Genomic DNA, 19,108 nt, shown 5'->3' on the forward strand with positions numbered 1-19,108 from the left:
ATGTACTGCATGCTTATGATTGGTTGATATACAGGTCTAGGTTGTGCTGCCCCACCAATGGAACACTCAGAAGAATAAAACAGCCAATTTAGCTAGTGTAAATTGTAAATTCATAACCATTATTATAACCCTTGATTGTTTTCATGTACCATGTAAATATTATGCTAGTTAGGTTTTATTACTGTGTCCGCTTCCACCCACGTTAATCCTAGTGTGAATGTGGTAACCATAAATGAGAAACATCGCTCTGATAATATCCTGCCTGAGTTTTGCTCGACTCAGTTCTGGGTTGAGATCACTGCTAATGCTATGTTCCAGATGCACAGTGACAATGCCCATATCATTAATTCTCGTGTCCCTTATTTGTCCAGCACTATAGTATGTCCTTGATGGTCATTTGCACTACTATTCCAAACATGTAAGTGACTTAATTATGCTATATATGCACTGACTGTTTCTTACATTGTGGGTAGGTTATATGCCCTGAGTATACTGTACTTCATTGTAGTTGTTTTTTTATTTTGTCATGTGCACTGCAGTGATAAACAACCGAGTGCAAAAGAATATTTTTAAATGAATGTCTGATTTATTTGACAAACAATCAAAGAATAAGTCATATTCCTTCCACAGTGTAAAAGACACATATTACATCTTTATAGAGCATACAGTGCATGACACAACCTTTCTGGATGTTACTGTATTATTAAATGCATCAAGTTTAGGCTACAGCTAGGAGTCCCTGGCCCTGAGAAGAAAACCTAAAGAATGTATCTGGCTTAAGGACATCTGTGTGCTTGATGAAAGGTCACTGTAATGATTTAATAAAAAAATGCAAATTAACGTTGTGACAAAAATGAATTTGCCTAAAATTAGACTAAATCTTCTATAGTTTTTGTCAACTAAAACTAGACTAAAACTAATAATAATTTAAAAGACTAAAATGTGACAAAACTAATATGCATTTTAGTCAAAAGACTAAGACGTGGACTAAATCAAAATCAGCTGCCAAAATTAACACTGGTATAAATCAGAGTAGCTGGCAAATCTCTCTGTTTTGCAGAGATTCCCTACGGGAGAACTGTAGACTAAAGGAATAAAAAGGAAAATTCACTTTCTCTTTCTTGATAGTCAAAAGATCCTGTTGACTTCAACCACATCACAACTCACTATTGAAATAGCACAACAATGGCTGTACTAGCTCTGAAGCAATGTTTCCGTTCTTTATGCATGTGGAAGATGTTGTTTAAGCTCCTCCCTGTCTACCAAGTGCACTCTTGCTCTCTGAGCAGGAAACACCACACCCCAAAATAACAAACTAGCTCTGTGACCAATGTGTTCTGATCAGAAAACATGACTAAAGAAAAAAGTTAACTGAATATATATTACAGTTGTTTAATTAAACAGTGACTTGCACAGATTACAGTTTTGACATATTAAGTAAGTACCTTGCCCAAGAATACAACAACAGTGCACCGCTGGGGATGGACACCTTTTCTCGTTTCAAAAGAAATCACTGACTGCTAATGGCAACTTTGGTAGGTTGCTTGTGGGACATTAGAAAGGTTTAATCAAGAAAGCCTGCAAACGAACACCTTCTTTTCCACATGCACTCCTTATCAGAGATATTTACTGTTGCATTCATCCAAGATAGTTGGACTATGGACATCTTAGTTTTTCAATTTTGTGATACCCTTTTTCATTACACTGGAATAAAGAAATGCAATATACACTTACTGATCGGTGCTACGCAGATAGCTTTCCTAGCTAAATAGCCAGCACATTGCAGTTCTCCACACTGAAGTACTGTGAAGCAGATACTGTAACAGGGTGCATTCATGCAGGGTGCAAACATGGATGGCTGGCTGAAACATTGACTGTCCATGTTGTTTTGCCCTTATGCCTTTCACTCATGAGAAGCAGGTCATCAGGTTTAAGCCCCAACACATTTTTTCCAACATGGTGCTGAGGTCCTGTGGGTATAAGTGGGTGGCCGTGGTGTGGAATCCCAGTGATGTGCCTGTGTTTCTGTTGCATATAGGGTGACTTCACCTGGAACAGCATGTCTGGACGAAGCGTGCAGCTAAAGCCAGTGCCCATCCAGAGCCTGTCAGAGCTGGAGCGGGTGCGGCTGCAGGAAGTGGCCTTTTATCGCCTGCACCAGGACTACGACCTGGGCTGCCAGATCACTATCCCCAAAGGTACTGTGCACATAGGCCTGCAGTAAAACAGTCAGTTAACCATCCAAGCAGCTGATCATCCCTTCTCTTTGCAGTACACATATTTTCATTGGGACTTAAAGCTGTGCAACACTTCCCCATCTGAAGATTATCTACCATGCCAACTTTGCTCTCTCTCTCTCTCTCTCTCTCTCTCTTTTTATTGTCTTTATATTTTTAATTTGTTGTGCATCTTGGGTTGAGTGCATTCTGATTTCAGTCAGTCTTGTCTCAGTCTCATACGTAGTAAATAGCAGCTGGTGGGGATGTGGATGTTGGAGGACTGCCGTGGGAGTGGGTGGGTCGCTGAGTTCATGCGCTGGAGAGAGAGCTTCGGCAGGACTCTTGCGGATATTGTTTCATTCCTGCTGGTGAGAGCACTGATGCAACAGCGGTATGAGGGGGAGAGGCGCCCAGCACTGATCCCAGTCCTGGAATCTTTTTTTTTTCTTCTTCACTGACATTTTAACCTAGGTCAGTTCATTCCTGAGAGCCATCAGTATGCTACACGCTGTACTTTTTTCATTGACACTCGAGCTGATGTTGACGTGCACCACTGCGTGTTTTGTTTCTGAATTCACCCTTCAGTGGGTTTAAGGATATTGGCAGGGGATAGGAAAATCTAAGCATTGATTTGAAAAAAAAAAGACAAAAGACATTACAACCATAGCTAGGATCTACTGTACACTAGGGGTATGCTGTCCTCTCCATAGTCAATTTGGGTAGGTGTGTCATCAAGGTTGGGTATAGTCATAGTCAGATTGAAAAACTGGACATGTATGGATATACATTAATTTCTAGCTGTAATTGTCAAGGAGTTTTTCTTTCTTGTCATGTCATGTCACTTGCTCATGAATATACTGTAAATCGATCTATTATGTGATGGCTTGCCTAGCCGTAAATTGTTGATAAGAGAACATTCACCTGACTTTGTTTCAGGTAGACTGTCAAGTTGAGACGCCATCTTATAGGATAGATACATTTGCTAGCTAGCTAGATAGCTAGATTGCCCACTGCTGCTACTGGCTTGGTTAAGTGGACAATGCCACTATTCAACATGTAAGCCATCAACACAAAGCAACCAACATGGTACTCTTCTTCTGATGAAATAGAATCATTTTTTTTTATTTAATTTTTTTATTATTATTTTTATTTTACTAGATTTTTATTCCATTTTCAGAATTCATTTCGGCTCAGTTTTTGCACTGTGAAAGGCCATGATTTGGAATCCTACAGAATTTATGATCTATAAGTGCAGGATTACCTTTGGTAGAGAGCTTTTGACACCTCATGATACAGCATCTGTTTCATGTCGTCTGTTCTCTCATGCTGAGGCTCCATGGATCACATTCCTTTGTGCATTCCTGGTTTTGTAGAAAAGACCAGAGCATATTGATGACATTTATTTCAATATGGTCCACTCCAGATTGTTTAGGCTGGCTGTGCATTAGGGTATCAAACAATGCTTAGTTGTCTAAGAGCCTTGTGCAAATTCCTACCCAGTGGAGTAGCTTCCTTATCAAGGCCAATCAGCACCACAGGATACATGCTGAGTGTTGATGTAAAGAAACCACATTTCCTATGAGTAAAGCCAGTGTTCATACATTTTTCAGCTAAGATGCTAATTGTACTTGTTGACTGGTGGACTGAAGTCAATGGTTGGCTGTATTGTATTGACTGTATTTTTCTAATTTTTAATTCTCTACATCTCAGTTTGTGTTTCTCTATGTCATAGAAATATTTCGTGCACTAAAAAACTGATTTCATTAGCTGATTAGGTTGCATTTGGAGTGCCAAGTGTAGAACTGAGTGGAACCAAAAAATATTCTTTCTTTGTAATTTGAGTAATTGGAATTGAGAAGTCAGGATATTTCATGGAGTATCTTATAAGGCATCTAAAAAGAATTGAGATCATTTTAATTTGGATAGTACTCCTCTATGAATTGATTCCAGAATGATTTGCAGGTGTAGTTGATCTCCACAGTCGCACTTTACTTGTGTCACTTGTTGCAACCAGTACATCTCTTTTGAAATTTTGAATGAGATCTTTTAGGATTTGTACATATGTAGATACATGTCATTTTTCATTATGAACATGATCTGTAAGAATTAAATAAATGTAGACATATTCATGAGTATGAGTTTTTTTTTTATTAATTATGTATCTGCCTGCAGTATATTCATTAGTGTTTACACTACGATATGTCGTGTACATACAGTGCAACACACATGAGTCTCTGCTTTTCTGTCTTTCCAGATGGACAGAATCTCAAGAAATCCCTGAGGAGGAAGTTGGACTCATTAGCTAAAGAAAAGAGCAAAGACAAAGGTACTACAGCAGAGAAAAGATTTATCATAATGTTGTCATACAGTTTTCTGTGTGTAGTATTATGCAGGGATAGGTGCATGTTGTGAATAGAATTGTAAGTTTACGGTACCAAAGGGGGATATTTGAAATGGACAGCAAATTCACCCAGACATTTCCCATTTTATGGGCTGAAATAACTCAATATGGCCTGCTTTGTCCTGGAAACAAATTGAAGGGTCACAAGTTGAATTGTCTAATTGTAGAAATACAAAATCATGGCAAGGTGAAGATTTGTAATGCTTGGATCTATCATGAACGCTCAGTCTCTGACTTGTTTGAATGAATCAAAAACATTGCACTCCACAAAAAATACCAATTTGTTGTAATCACAGATGAAGCCTCATTCTCCTGTCACAAGTAATAGAGGGATACACTAAAGCAGCCCCCTGCCTACGAACCCAGCCTGTCATTTTTTTTTAATTATTCTTTGCTAAACACATCCAAACTTGACTGAATGGACATACAAATGAGTAGTGACCAGCCACTGATAATAGCTACTGTTTCTTTAGAGCCAGTGAAAGTAGACATGGCTTTTACAGGTTGCGGGACAAAGGGTCTGGGGCATTGCAGCCGAGGCTTTTTTCTCCCACAGCTGGACTCTGTTTTCTCACATGTCGGCTGGCCGGGCTGTTGACAGAAGAAAATGGAGTCTTTGATCCGTTTCACTGAAGCTATGTACTGCGCAGTAGACCAGGCATTCTGAACCCCATTTCAGACATAACAATGGACAAAAATATATACTGTAGCATAAATCTTCTGAAAGGACCCTTGGTATGTGAGTTTCAGTTTCCTACATGGGATATATAAAAAAGAAAGGCAAAATATGGAAAAGGGCAACATATTAGCACATACAGTTAGATTCTTCAGGCTCTACTTTGTTATGCTTGGACCTGTCATGGTGCCCATTTATTTAAATAGTTTAAATGCATAAAGAAATAAGAGTAATGCTACGATTGCTGGGCTCACAGGGATTCTAGTGAAGAGATTTTGTACATTACATTACATTCATTTAGCAGACGCTTTTATCCAGAGCGACTTCCAGCAGAATAAATTGTGGTCACCTTTTCTGCTTCTCTCCCTCTGCCCCATAGAATTTGTGCCCCAGGCCTTTGGGTTGCCCCTGTCCCAGGTGATTACCAACGACCGCACACACAAGCAGCGACAGGAACCGCAGAGGGGAGAGCACAGGGACCCCAGCGACCTGGTGTCCTCCATCCTGCAGTTTGCCATCAAGAGGCCCAGCAAGGAACTCTCCAGCAGTAACTCGTCTCTCAGCTCCACCCCGGAGACACCCAATGAGAACACCTCACCCAACACTCCTGAGATGGCCCCCCGGGCACGGAGACGGGTAAGAGATCACCAATACTTTGAAATTCCTCCTAACTTTCATCATGTTGTATAATAATCTCTGTCACAGTTGTTTGATGTAAACAGAAAGCCACAAATTCTTTCATTAAGGCCTTGGCATTTCTTCGTAATTAAAAGATATGGTGAATTTCTTTAAGGATATCATGTAACTTTCAGAAAATGCTTCTGATTTTAGCTGATTTGTAAAACATGTGAAGTAGACACCAGTAGAAGCTTAAGGATCTAGGGCAACCAATACAAGAATTGTAATGACTATGGTGTGTGTTGATTATTTTGTAATCATAGACACCATGGGTTTCAAAGTTGATTCTTGTGTGGGCCAGATGTCACTGAAGCAGAGACTAGTAATTCATTAAGAATTATGGGCTGTGTATTTTTATATGGTGTATCAGTACTATTCAGAGCACACAAAGGTAGATTGCTCCTACTGGGGCTATACAGGTGTCTATCTCAGTTGTGTCTAAAACCCTTTCCTGCCAAACATTCACATTAGAAAGAACCCTAGGTAGGTCTGCCTGCACCATATGCTACAGGAGCGCAAAAAGCCTTACTTCACACAGAGATAGTGCAGAAGATTCCATCTTTAGGATCAACATCAGGCAGAGGGGAGGTGACATAATGCTCATAGTGTTCCTTTGTGGTCTGCAGGGCGCGATGTCCGTGGATTCCATCACTGACCTGGACGACAACCAATCTCGCCTCCTGGAAGCTCTTCAACTGTCACTGCCAGCGGAAAGGCCCAGCAAGAAGGAGAAGCGCCAGGACAAAAAGCTGAGCCTCAACCCCATCTACAGACAGGTGCCCCGACTCGTGGACAGCTGCTGCCAGCACCTGGAGAAACATGGTACTGACAGCAGAGAAGTGTAACTCTTTGACTCCTCCATCAATGAAATGTGTTCTCCTGTCATAGTTAACCACACAGTATAGATGGGCTGATAAACACACCGGACAACATTCTATGACAACAGTCTCTTACCCACTAGAATGCACATGTTATATGAGAGTGCCTTGCATCTGTAACCACTCAAACATCAACAATCTATTGTAGACTGGGTATAAGGTATTTATTTGATATTTGTATGTTTAAAGTTCAGTGAAACCAGAATACATATTGCTTTAGAGCTTAAAGCTTTAGCCCAGTACAGTAGTCATGGAATATATTTAAATCTAAATGTAGTTTTTTGTAGTTATGCATTTACATTTATTCATTTAGTCGTTTATGCATAATTTAGCTGTTGCAGTCATGGAAGCAAGACACATTGGGCAAATAAAATATCATGATTCATCCTGCATTCTACAATGACGTGTATTAACATGGGAGATGAAAGGCTGAGTCAGTACCTTCTTCCTCTCTTTTATATAGGCATGCAGACTGTTGGGATTTTTCGCGTAGGGAGTTCCAAGAAAAGGGTGAGGCAGGTAAGAGTCTGTTAAACTGAAGAGATTCAAGATGGTGGTCATTGATGGCCATTGATCATTTTGCTATGGCTGACTAAATATTCCATACCCCTGCTGGCAAGTGCTGTGAAAGCACTTTAAAGACAATTTGCTTTGATGCAGCCAATTAAATCAGTCATCGCTCAGATGAGTATGCTCCCCTGAAACACAATGCCAGCATTAATTAAGTGTTATTCGTTTAATAATGAGCTCTCAGGCAACATTGCATCTCAGAGTGGCTCTCTTTGTAACTATGGGCAAGGTACTCTAAAAAAATGGAAAAAAGTGCTCATTAATTAAGTTCCATAATTTTCTTATCTAATGAAAGACACTGAGCTTTTTTTCCCATCCTACCCACTGTATCTCAGTCATTTTGATAACTCTCAAATGCTGCGTGTATCTTTGTGCTCTTCAAAGTGAGCATTTTGTTAAAGAAAGAGTACACTTATTGAAGAGAGAGGGAAAAAATATAGACATGTGTCACAATTCATTATATGTATATCAAACAATTTGTACATCAAATTGGGACCAATATATTCTACCAGGGGACATACATACCTAACCCAATGCTCATAGTGAGTTCACTCGAAGTTTGAAAGAAGAGCCCTCTGAAGTTAGCAGATTCATTGTTGGTGATAGGTTTGGTATTACTGTACCTTGTGTGAATTCTTTTTATTTTGTTATCTTCAGGAAAATTAACAAAGGCAAAGTGAGTCATGCTGGAGTCAGAAGATGTAATTGTGGCCAAACGTTAACTTGATACTTTTTTATTTTGATCTCTTAAAACACAACAATTGAAACTCTGTAAGAGGTAGCCACAGTGTTGTCTGTTTCATGTAAAAAGTGCAAGGCATTATGGGATCCGGTTTTCTGGTCTCATAGCTGCGGGAGGAGTTTGACCGTGGCATGGATGTCCTGCTGGATGAGGAGCACAGTGTCCATGATGTGGCGGCCTTGCTGAAGGAGTTCCTGAGAGATATGCCTGACCCCCTATTGACCAAAGAGCTGTATACAGCCTTCATCAACACTATGTGTGAGCAGAGGCCTTTAACTACTGAACACCATACAACTAAGAGGTCCATAAATAGACACCCCAACCCCACACAAACAAAAGTTTTGGACATAAGAACTGGCTACATCCAAGAAGCAGAAATGATTTTGACTAAAACTTTGATTCCATCCTTACACAACACAGACAAGACTACTGTGAACTAAACCATTGACAGGTTTTCTATTATAGCACTAGTCCACTAATAGTACCATTTGTAGTCTGAGGATGCGTGATGTGTTTTCACCAGTTGAATCACAGGCTTTAATATGAGGCAGCCCAGACTCTAATACCCCATACAGTCTGTCTATTTGGTGAATTTGATTTGAGCTGGTACTAGTCTGAGTCACTAATTCAGGTCCTGGGTAGTTTTCCATGATCCATTTTGTTTAGCATGTTTTTTTTTTTTCTGTGGTAAAGGGTTATTAACAGTAATTGTATCCTGTTTTCCTTTGAAGTGTTAGACCGGGAGGAGCAGCAAAGTGCCTTGCAGCTCTTGATCTACCTGCTACCTCCCTGCAACAGCGATACCCTCCACCGCCTCTTGGAGTTCCTGTCCAGGGTGGCCGCCCATGCCAGCGATGGACAGGACAAAGATGGGCAGGAGGTGAAGAGCAGGGCCTTGTCTTTTGCTATGTTGTGGAATTGTGCTGTTTTCTTTATGTCACAACCCTTACCAAGCCCATTTTCATTCAGATTTTTAATATTCAGTAGTGCTTGCAATTTCCTCAGCTTTGTGATGCATATCTTGGCAAAAAAGCATGCAAAAGTCATAATTATGGGTTAGAAAATCAGATAATCAGTCCATCTGTAAATTATTCAGAAGTCCCAAATACATCAACCTCCAGCAGCTGATTGCAAATCAAAGATAACACAATTTACACTTAATTTATGCTTCAGACATTGAAATAAGGGTGGTTCTTGGTGGGACCAATGATGCCTTATCTTATTCCCCTCCTACTACAAAATCCAACATGTTCCATAAAGCTCACAGCCAGTGTTGCCTTACAGCCATCAGTCGCATGACTTCACATAAGTCACCCAGCTTCCTCTCTAATGCAAACTCAGACGATGAGTGGGTGAATACAGCCGAGTTAACATGCACAGGGGCTGCTGGATCACAGTGTTGATGCCACCATATCATTCACTCTGTGATCTACCCCACTGTGAACACCATGTCAGCTCTCAGGCTTACTTTATTAATTTCAAGGCTGGTAAAAAAACATTTTCATCATGGGGGACACAGCTATACAGGATGGGTGAATGAGTGAAATCATTCTGTTCTGTTTACATTTGTGTAATGACGCTGAACTGGTAGGAGTGATTGTTTGCATTAAAAGCACAATTTATATCATTCACACCCATCACTTATCAGAATGCAATGGCACAGTGAGTATTCCGTCTGTTCCTGCTTCAATGTGATGTGAGCAGATTCTTACAGAAAAGAAAAAATGTTAATATTGAAATGTGCAGATAGTACTACATTCTTCATACTTCATTGTTTGGAATTGAGGTTTGTAATTGAGATTTTTTGATTAAAGTGGAAGCTCTACAACATAGGAGATATCATTGTTTTTGTCCTTCTAGGTAACTTGACCTTTATTAAACCTTTAATGTCTAAAGATGTCATGGTATTTTACTCCATGGTGCGGGGCTAGTTTGGGTGTTGCGGCATTGATTGCAGCTTTAGAGCAGTATTCCAAATCTCTGTATCCCCATTGAGGGCTGATCCACTGTGGCTAATGCATGCTCACTGTCATGCTTAGATCACTGGGAATAAGATGACATCACTGAACATAGCCACCATCTTTGGACCGAACCTCCTGCACAAGCAGAAGAGCTCCGATAAGGAGTTCTCGGTGCAGAGCTCAGCACGAGCGGAGGAGAGCGCGGCCGTCATCGCCGTGGTGCAAAGGATGATCTCCACCTACGAAGCCCTCTTCACGGTGGGTGATCAGTAGCATGCGGCCTCACCACAAGGGGAAGCAGCACATCTCCTAAAACCTGTGTCATGTTAATGTTATTATGTTATTATGAAGGGTAGCTGAAATGCTTATCCAGAACCAGGGCTTTACAGTTTACATTTTCCAAAAATTGGTTTTGAAACCTTGGCAGAGGAATTGTGTAGTAAATCTTTACTGAAGGGTGCACTTGCAGCCCCTGGAAAAGCAAAAAAAAAACGTTATCTGTTACTGTAAATTGTCCTATTATTTTGAGTCATTTTAGGTATATTGTTCATTATGTCTGCAATATTTGCATATTACACATTTTGCATTTTTGAGGATGTCTGTGGCCCTTTGCCCTGACAGAGATTAAGACGTGTAGAAGAAAAACTGATACATTGACAAATTGACACAAGTGGTTTTTACGTTACTTGGAAACCACTTTACTGAGGCAAACCAGACCAGCTGACTCCTGTTTCCTCTTGACCTCCTGCTGTGGTCTGTCAAATCATGTTTTTGTTTTATGCTAACAAAGAAGCGCTGCTTATCTGTCAGTGTAACAGCTAAATTTACATGACAGGATCTTTACATTGCTACCAGCTTGCTATGTCAGTTGACTGTCAGCCTGTTAGCTAGTTCTGTTGTTCATGTAAGAAGGACCACAAGTTAAGGAGGAGCTTCCACGCTGTAAACTGGATATTTGTAATGTGAGACCTTTGGTTTTACAGTAGAATCATATGGTATGTTACTTTTTTATTGTTCTGCAGTGAAACTGCACTCTCTTCATATTGTGTGTAAACCAAACTTCCTTCTACCTGTGAAGGAATTAGGAAGGCAATGGCTGGTACATGTTCTCTGTAAGGTGGGGGTGTAGAACTCGCAAATGTAATTCTTTATAATCTTTAATAAACCACACCAGACATCAGACAAAATGTCAAATAAAACACGGGAGCATGTAAAGTACCACCGTATTTCTCGTATTCAATTTTTTTAATGCCATTATGAAACAGAACTGCAAACTGTGAATGATAAAGAGTCTCCAAGCTTACAAGACAGTCTCTTACAGAATGTAAACATTACTGCAATTTACTGAGTCATTTACACCAAACCAACAGAAGAAAATGCCAAGCTACAATCAGACCTGAAAAAAGGTTATTTTAACACATATCACAAAAAACCTGTAATCTAACTCAACTTCATTTTTTAATCAAGCTGGTTTATTTTCATGGGTGCAGTTTGGTGGACAGTTATTTGCGTGTGAATAAAAAGGAACGTCTATATGTGGCGCTGTGTTTGAGTTAATAGTCTGGTTCTCTGAGGGGCACTTAGTGTTATAAAGGGGAGTCTCTATATGTGGGTCTGTGTTTGAGGTGTGTGTGGCCTATGCAGGTACTTCCTGAGCTGCAGAACGAGGTGCTGATGAGTCTCCTGGAGACGGATCCAGATGTGGTGGACTACCTGCTTAGGAGGAAGGCCTCACAGTGGTCGTGAGTGTGGTTCTGCTCAGCCTACCTGCAGTGCACTCGGTGCTTTCCTTCAAGCGCAGATTAAAGCAACTGCTCTTTCTTTCATTCTCACACAAAATATTTCCTCAAGTTTACTGACAACTCAGTGTGGTTTTGAAACACTAACTGAATTTTATAGTGTAATTTAAGGACATTGTGTGTAAATTGGATGGAAGCCTGAGAAACTCCTCAGTCACAGACACAGTCTTCTCAGGAGAAACACTCAGTGTCAAATGATCACAGTGAATCATGAGTATTTTGGAACCACTAGATTGCCCCCTGGTGGTATTACAGACATTTAAGCTGCCTGAGGTGCTGATTCATAATTACTGGAATAATGTGTTTTCTATTAATTTCACAGACTATTAAATACTGTGAACTGTGAATGGAATGTATCTGCTAGTGCTGGGAATACAGAAGCTAGTCTGCTTAGAGCTGGTTTGTTGCAGTAGGGAGGAATAACTCCAGAAACTCAAATGTGAACATTCAAACTTGTCTCTCTGTCTGGTTCCCTCCCCAGTAGCCCCGATCTGCTCAGTTCAGACGCTCCTTTCTCCCTAAGCCAGAGGAGGTGCTCTAGCGACTCAAATAAGGCTTCCAGTGGCGAGGTCTCTCCATATGACAACAACTCTCCAGTGCTGTCAGACCATTTGCCTCCCCAGCACCAGGGTGACAGCAGTCCGGGGACGGACAGGCTGTTTCACACCCCAGAGCATTACACGTTGCCAGGACACATGGGGAGCAGGGCCAAGGAGCCATGCTCTGCACCATGGAGTGTCAAGGGTGAGCTCCACTGCCTGCTTCTCCCTGCCACAGAGCAGGGCTGCTAATACAGTCACAGCACATCTCATTTTATCATTGTTTCCAAAAACAGCCATGTACAACCATGTTTTTGGCAGCCATAAGAATTACCACCAGCGCAAGTTAATAACATTTGATGACGAGTTTAATGTATTGAGATCAGCACCTGTGTGTTCAGAAACTGAACATTCAAAATGCTTTAATATTCCTAACAAATTTACCGACTTGGATGGTCAGTTGCTGAACACATCTTGCTTTGACACATATCGTCATTTGTTTAGCACTCCTTCATAAGTAGCTATTTTATGACTGCATGTATTTTGTCATGCCTTTGTCCTTTCTACAACCTTTCCTGGATCACCAGTTACCCATTGGCTCCCCCAAAGTGAAACAGCTACAGTCCTACAACACACTTCCATGCAAGCCAGCAGCTATTTTTACTTTAAGTCCCCAGTGCACCACAGTGAAGTGGATGCCAACTGGAGGTTAGGCGCTGCTTCACTCCAGTTATTAATGCATTTAGACGAGGTTGAGTTTTAGTTGGATGGTCAGTTGCATTGATGTTGTTGCATAAAGATTCATGATAAAAGTATTTACAATTGTATTAGGAATTACTATCAACAATCTTCCAATTCATGCTAAATCCCCCCCAAATGCAAAGTTTATATCACAAATAATTCACCTTTTCTTCAATAAGGTATTTATTATTTCAGAAATCTGCAGAAAGACAGTTACTTTTCCTTAATGCAAAATAGGCGTTAGTTTTGTAGCTAACTATGACTCTAACTATGACAACTATACTGTCACATTACCCTTCAAGACTCAACTCCAAGACTGCTGATGGAAACATAGTGATGCAGTCAGTAGTACAATTGGATCATAGGAAAGCTAGAAATGATAGCAACTGCATATTGCTAACTAATGAGAGCTTGTATAGGCTGATACTACCTGATGTGTCCTGCCAAGCTTCAAAATAAAAAGTAAACATTAGCTGAGGTTTGACCTAATTCCAAGTATGTGTACATTTGTGACTGCTTAGAGTTGAGTGGATACGCAGGCAAATTTCATTGTTTGTTTAGATGATATCCATGGAGTCTTACTTTGCAATACCACCCCATTGGCTTTGGTTGGCTGGTCATAGTGTTTGCACAGTTAAGGATGGTGTGATTCATTAAATTATTTATTTTAAAACTATATCCCCAGAGGCTCAGAAGTAGCTCAGTCTTTTGGATAAGGTGCTCACCTTAAAAACATGCTGAGCTTTATGGCTCAGGTTTGATCTCATCTGTGCCATGAAGCCAACAAAAACTAGGAGCCCACATGCGGAACAAATTGGCTTTTTTATATTGGAAATAGCGATGGTTATGTTGGCAGGGATTGCTTGTCTCACAGCTTGTCTCTTATGCACCTTGTGACTGGTAGTAATAAGTAGTAATTAGCAGTAATAAGTGTTTAGCTTATGTGGTGCACTGGGCACGTGATTGTATCAGAGGATTGCATTCACTTCACCCCAGCAGTCTTAAATCACTCCAGTGGTTGGTGAAGTGGGATGAGCTTAATATATCTAGTTGGTGATTTCACATGGAGTTCTGCATGAAGGAGAAAAAAAAGCTTAAAAATCTACACACCAGGTCAAAAACTATAGTTAGCGACTCCGAAGAGGGCAATATGTTGGTGATATTAAAAGAGTCCATTTAATATTGATTGGCAGTTGGTTTTGAAAAAAAAAAAACCATTTAGAGGATTAAGTGAGGGGATGTTAAGCAGGGCATTTTGCCTGCAATCTCAATTCTGAGTCATATTCATAAAAAATGTTTTTGCATTTTTGCATATTCAAAAGGCTTAAAATCAAACTAATGGCAACTCATGTTTTCAGCAATAATTAACTTGCAATTCTGATGTAATACCATATATTTTCATCCCTGAAATTTCAGTATTGTGGTAGAAAAAGAGAAAATTGCTAAACCTGGACGAGACCCCAGCCCCCTTTTTACTGTTCTTCCATCCCAGTTCACAAAGCATGATATGGGTTTGCTGTGTGCTGGGGAACAGCTCATTCCTTTGAGCTTTTTGGTTTGTTTTCCTCTGTCAAAGCAAAATATTGTATGGTCTCTTGATAGCATTTTGAATTTAAAAATAAATCTTGAAAAATAAAGCATTTGTGTGCCAGCCCATAAATAGATCCAGACTGCTTTATTTTTAAAATAGATATTGAAAAATCTCAGGAGGTTATAATAGGTTAAAAGGTGCTTATAAACTACAGTATTAAATTATACTGGATGAAGTTCATTAACCACTTGTTAACCATTCATTTTTGTTCTTCAGGTTTTTTTATTGTTGTGTGTGATAGCACAGTGACTGCACTAGCTCATATTTAAGAACACCCTGGTGTACTCAGGGCTTTTTGTTAGCACTACCTCTACATACAGTATCGTTCGGCCAGTTTTCACTTGGATCCCTATGATGATAATGTGACCAAAAGAAAAGCCTAGTGGAAATAGATGGGTTTGGTGTGACATTGCGAAGTGAGGAATCAGGATATTTTCCTTTGGCATGTGCCTCACATAAATAAACATTCAGCAAAGAAATGTCTTTACATGTTATGGCTGTTTGTCTTCACAAAATGTGGGGGGGGGGGGGTTAGAGTACTGAGGAATCATGTATTGGCTGCTATTTTTATATAGTTCCAAAGCTATATTTCAATTAAAGCCAGGTCCTCAATCATGTAAAAATGCATAATTAGCTAGATCTGTAAAATTATGTAAAGGAGCAGTAGCATAATCACATTTTCTCCTGCTATTTCCATGTTCCCATAGTTTTCAATCTAGATCCAACAAGGACAATAGGCGACATTTGGCAAGAGACACAATTGGCAAGGTTGTGTTTGTCATCATGTGTTAACAGTTGGTCTGTAAGACCGGAGTTAGGAGTAGTACACCTCTGACCCTACTGGAATACATCCAAATTCAGGTGCACCTGTGGAAATTTCATGAAAACACAAATAGCTATTTAGAATAGCTCTGGGCAGATACCGCCCTGTTCAGGTACACTTGAATGTGGCCAGTGAATAAAGTGCGTAAGTCTCTTGCAGTACCCATAGGGATCCTCCTTAAATTCTTGTTACATTCTCCTTAAAACATGAAGTGATAATCTATTCTGGCAGGAAGCTGGGAGCACTTTGTACCGTAGCCCAAAAGCAGCTGCACTGAAACTCCTGTGGGGGATAGAATCTGTTCTGGCCAATTTGGGATGTGGTTTCAAAGTTTAGTTCCTGTTTTATTCAAGGAAAGTAAATAACATTTTCTTGCTAACAAGTTGTGGAAGTCTTCCAAAATCCACTCATTTCCTTCCAAATTTTCTTGGATCATTATCTTTCTTCACTTGTTTATCAGCTACTTACATAGCATTTTGTGATTATCATGTACACATGAGTGTATATAAGTTAATCATCACATCATATAATTCTGAACGTGTGGTTTGTGTATGAGTATGTTGGCCTTTTTATTCTCGGAAAGGCTGTTGTGAATAATTGATTTTGATCTACATGTTCTGTTACCATTCAACATCACAGATGAACACACAAATATCTGGGGGGCCAGGCATGCAACCTTGAGGTCAGGACAGAAGGATAAACCAGACAAAGGTATGTATATTTATGTGCAAATTCCCTTAAGAAATTACCTTCATTGTCTGTAAAATGCAGCATTAAATTAATATTTGTGATGTTATTATCTATTACCTAATGTATAAGATATAGTTATGGGTATAAGAAATAAAAAAAATTCAGCTTAAATATAAATCAAATTTATCATGAATTGATCTGTGCTCTAGACCAGTGTTTCTCAACCCTCTCCTGGAGGACCCCCTGCCCTGGATGTTTTAGATTTCTCCCTGCTCCAACACAGCTGATTCAAATGATCAACTCGTTATGAACTCCTGAAGCTGCTTAATAACAAAATGATCATTTGAATCAGCTGTGTTGGAGCAGGGAGAGATCTAAAACATGCAGGGCAGGGGGTCCTCCAGGAGAGGTTGAGAAATACTGCTCTAGACTATTGCATAATGTCATTGCTGATGAAGATTTTTCATCAGGCAACTCACTCTCTGAATAACTCAGCTGTAGAAAAGTAGTGAGCACTCTTATTATTTGACTTCCCATGAAAGAGGAAATATATATTTATAGGCAGTAAAATCTCCTCTGGCAGGTTTGAAATGTAACAAGCTGCTCTGCCTCCCTAGGCTCTCGAAGGTGTGTTTCCAAGTGCATTTCCTGGAACCCGTCAGAGGTGCCTTGTGGCCATCCAGGCAACAGGAAGACACCTGTGCAATGGACACAGACTTCTTCAGGTGTGGCAGAGTGCAGGCCACACTCCCTGGACACTTGTGCAACCAGCATTCTCCAGGGAGGGGGAGGGAGCAAACAGCTACAGCTTAGCCCAGATACACTGTCCTTCCCGCCAGAGGGCCTATCAAAGACAATGAGCTCTAAGGAACTCCCAAGGAGTGGTGGCTTCCTCATCAATCTGCCCCATGTAACTGACCCGACCTCTAAGATTGATAGCGCACCTCTTTCTCCATGCCATAGTAGCTCCAGAAGGACTCTGACCACCAACCTTCCAACGGCCACACACCAGGCTGTGTCCCCCGCCCCACAGACTCAGCAGTCCTCCTTGAGGAACGGGAGCCCAGGCCCTATGAATGAGTCTCTCCAGACCGCTGCCAGCTCCACAGGGAGTAAGGGCCTGGCAAACCCTGAGTGGCAGGACTGGCAGAGGGAGAGGTGGCAAATCTGGCAGCTCTTATCTTTAGACAACACAGACACACTCCCAGAAACACTGGTGTGAAACGAATCCACGCCAATCACAGCGCTCCTTCAATGCCACCCGCCACCCGCTACCCACCCCAGGCAGTGGTGTGGGCCAGTTTTCTCCCTACAACTTTGCAAATGCAAACCTTTTCATTTCTTTTTTGCTGATTTCAATTTTTGTACCGTTTTCAGGGTTTTTTCATAATTGTTTTACAGTGTTTGACCTCAGAAATGTCATGTTGTGATCGATTCAGTGGTCATTTTGACATACCTCACAAGCAACTGAAAATTTGCAGGAAAGTGCAGCGTAGGTTGTAACAACATTTAACCACACATGAAGAAGGAAATTTACTGCTATGTGCAGTAAGTACACTGTAGTAAGATCAATGCTATATAGTTGCCTGCAGATACACAGCATAGCATAACTAGTGTAATTTCATCGACACATGGGGTTGGTGTAATGTTGTCATACGTTTTGATGATGAGTAGAGATTGAGTTGAAGTTGGGTCAGGGTAAAAGTAACAGTTATCACATAATCAAACAACAAACTGCAAATTGTTATTATGGACTTACATTGTCCTTGATAGTTCCAGAATTGTTATTGTAGAATATAAGATGCAAATTGCCTGGGTTATGTAAATATTACAAAGAGTTTGTATATATTTAATCAGTTCTAATGTCCCATAAGTCACACCTTCCTTCAAGCCTTTAGTGACTAACATCTGGTATAGAGTGCCAAAATATACTTAATTACATGGTTTACATACATTTTCATAGTGTAATTAAAATGGAATTAACATGTCAATCAAAGTAAGATATGCCTTCACAGTTACCAAGTGCCAATATTTCACAGTTTGTTACCAAATTTCCAAGTGCTGTCTGTATATAGGTTGATACTGACATACATAAAGTATATTTTATTGGAGTGTAGGAATAAAAACTGAGCTAAATGCCAAATTATTCTTGTTTATTTAGTGTTTGAGAACCAAAATACTTTTACTGCTGGTAAACTTTTTTTGTTTTTTCATTTCCTTTTCCTCTTTGGTTCCTTGTTTTATTTGTATAGACAAGCTGTTGCTATTTTAAACTACATGATTACAGAAAAACAGACTGAATCTGAATCAAAGGTCAATATCATTTGCTGTCTATTTCAGTGGGCGCTGGGTTCTGTTTGAATACATGGCTAATATGTTGTTTGTGCTTCTAAAAGAAATGTCAAGTCGGAAGGTATACATTATTTGGAATGCATACGTCTGCAGGAAAAAGGAAATGAAAGTTTGAAGAATTACACTCAGTGATCTTGACTGATGCTGAAAAACATGATTGATCAATACATAGACAAGAAGCAGAAGTGATCTTCTTGGATAAAAGCATGCACCCTGCTGGTTTTTTATGTCTTCAGAAAATATTGAAAGCTCATTTGGGAAAGCTGTTTTTTCTTCTTGGGTTTTCAACTTTCTTTTGTGTTTCCAGTACATAAAGAATGTAACATTGAATCATAATATATTTTTTGTGTCATTCCCAGATTTGCTTGAAAATAATGACATACATATTGTATCTGTTCTGTCAAAATGTTCATTTTCATTTTTTAAAGAAGCAATTTTTTGCTACGTT

General features: G+C 40.0%; 1 protein-coding gene across 1 annotated transcript in view; it reads left to right on the top strand.

The window, feature by feature from the left end:
• The window catches only part of LOC118788987 (rho GTPase-activating protein 6-like), a 32,078-nt gene extending 14,467 nt beyond the window's left edge, over nt 1–17,611 (top strand). The window contains exons 2-13 of the mRNA XM_036545239.1: nt 2,039–2,198; nt 4,474–4,545; nt 5,676–5,932; nt 6,601–6,796; nt 7,316–7,371; nt 8,272–8,422; nt 8,896–9,044; nt 10,204–10,383; nt 11,770–11,867; nt 12,406–12,668; nt 16,258–16,329; nt 16,926–17,611. Coding sequence (XP_036401132.1) covers nt 2,039–2,198; nt 4,474–4,545; nt 5,676–5,932; nt 6,601–6,796; nt 7,316–7,371; nt 8,272–8,422; nt 8,896–9,044; nt 10,204–10,383; nt 11,770–11,867; nt 12,406–12,668; nt 16,258–16,329; nt 16,926–17,530 — 2,259 coding nt within the window. The 3' untranslated portion in view covers nt 17,531–17,611. The remainder of the gene's footprint in view (nt 1–2,038; nt 2,199–4,473; nt 4,546–5,675; nt 5,933–6,600; nt 6,797–7,315; nt 7,372–8,271; nt 8,423–8,895; nt 9,045–10,203; nt 10,384–11,769; nt 11,868–12,405; nt 12,669–16,257; nt 16,330–16,925) is intronic.
• Nucleotides 17,612–19,108: the final 1,497 nt, after the last annotated feature.

The sequence above is a fragment of the Megalops cyprinoides genome, chromosome 14, assembly GCF_013368585.1.
Source record: "Megalops cyprinoides isolate fMegCyp1 chromosome 14, fMegCyp1.pri, whole genome shotgun sequence".
NCBI lineage: Eukaryota > Metazoa > Chordata > Actinopteri > Elopiformes > Megalopidae > Megalops > Megalops cyprinoides.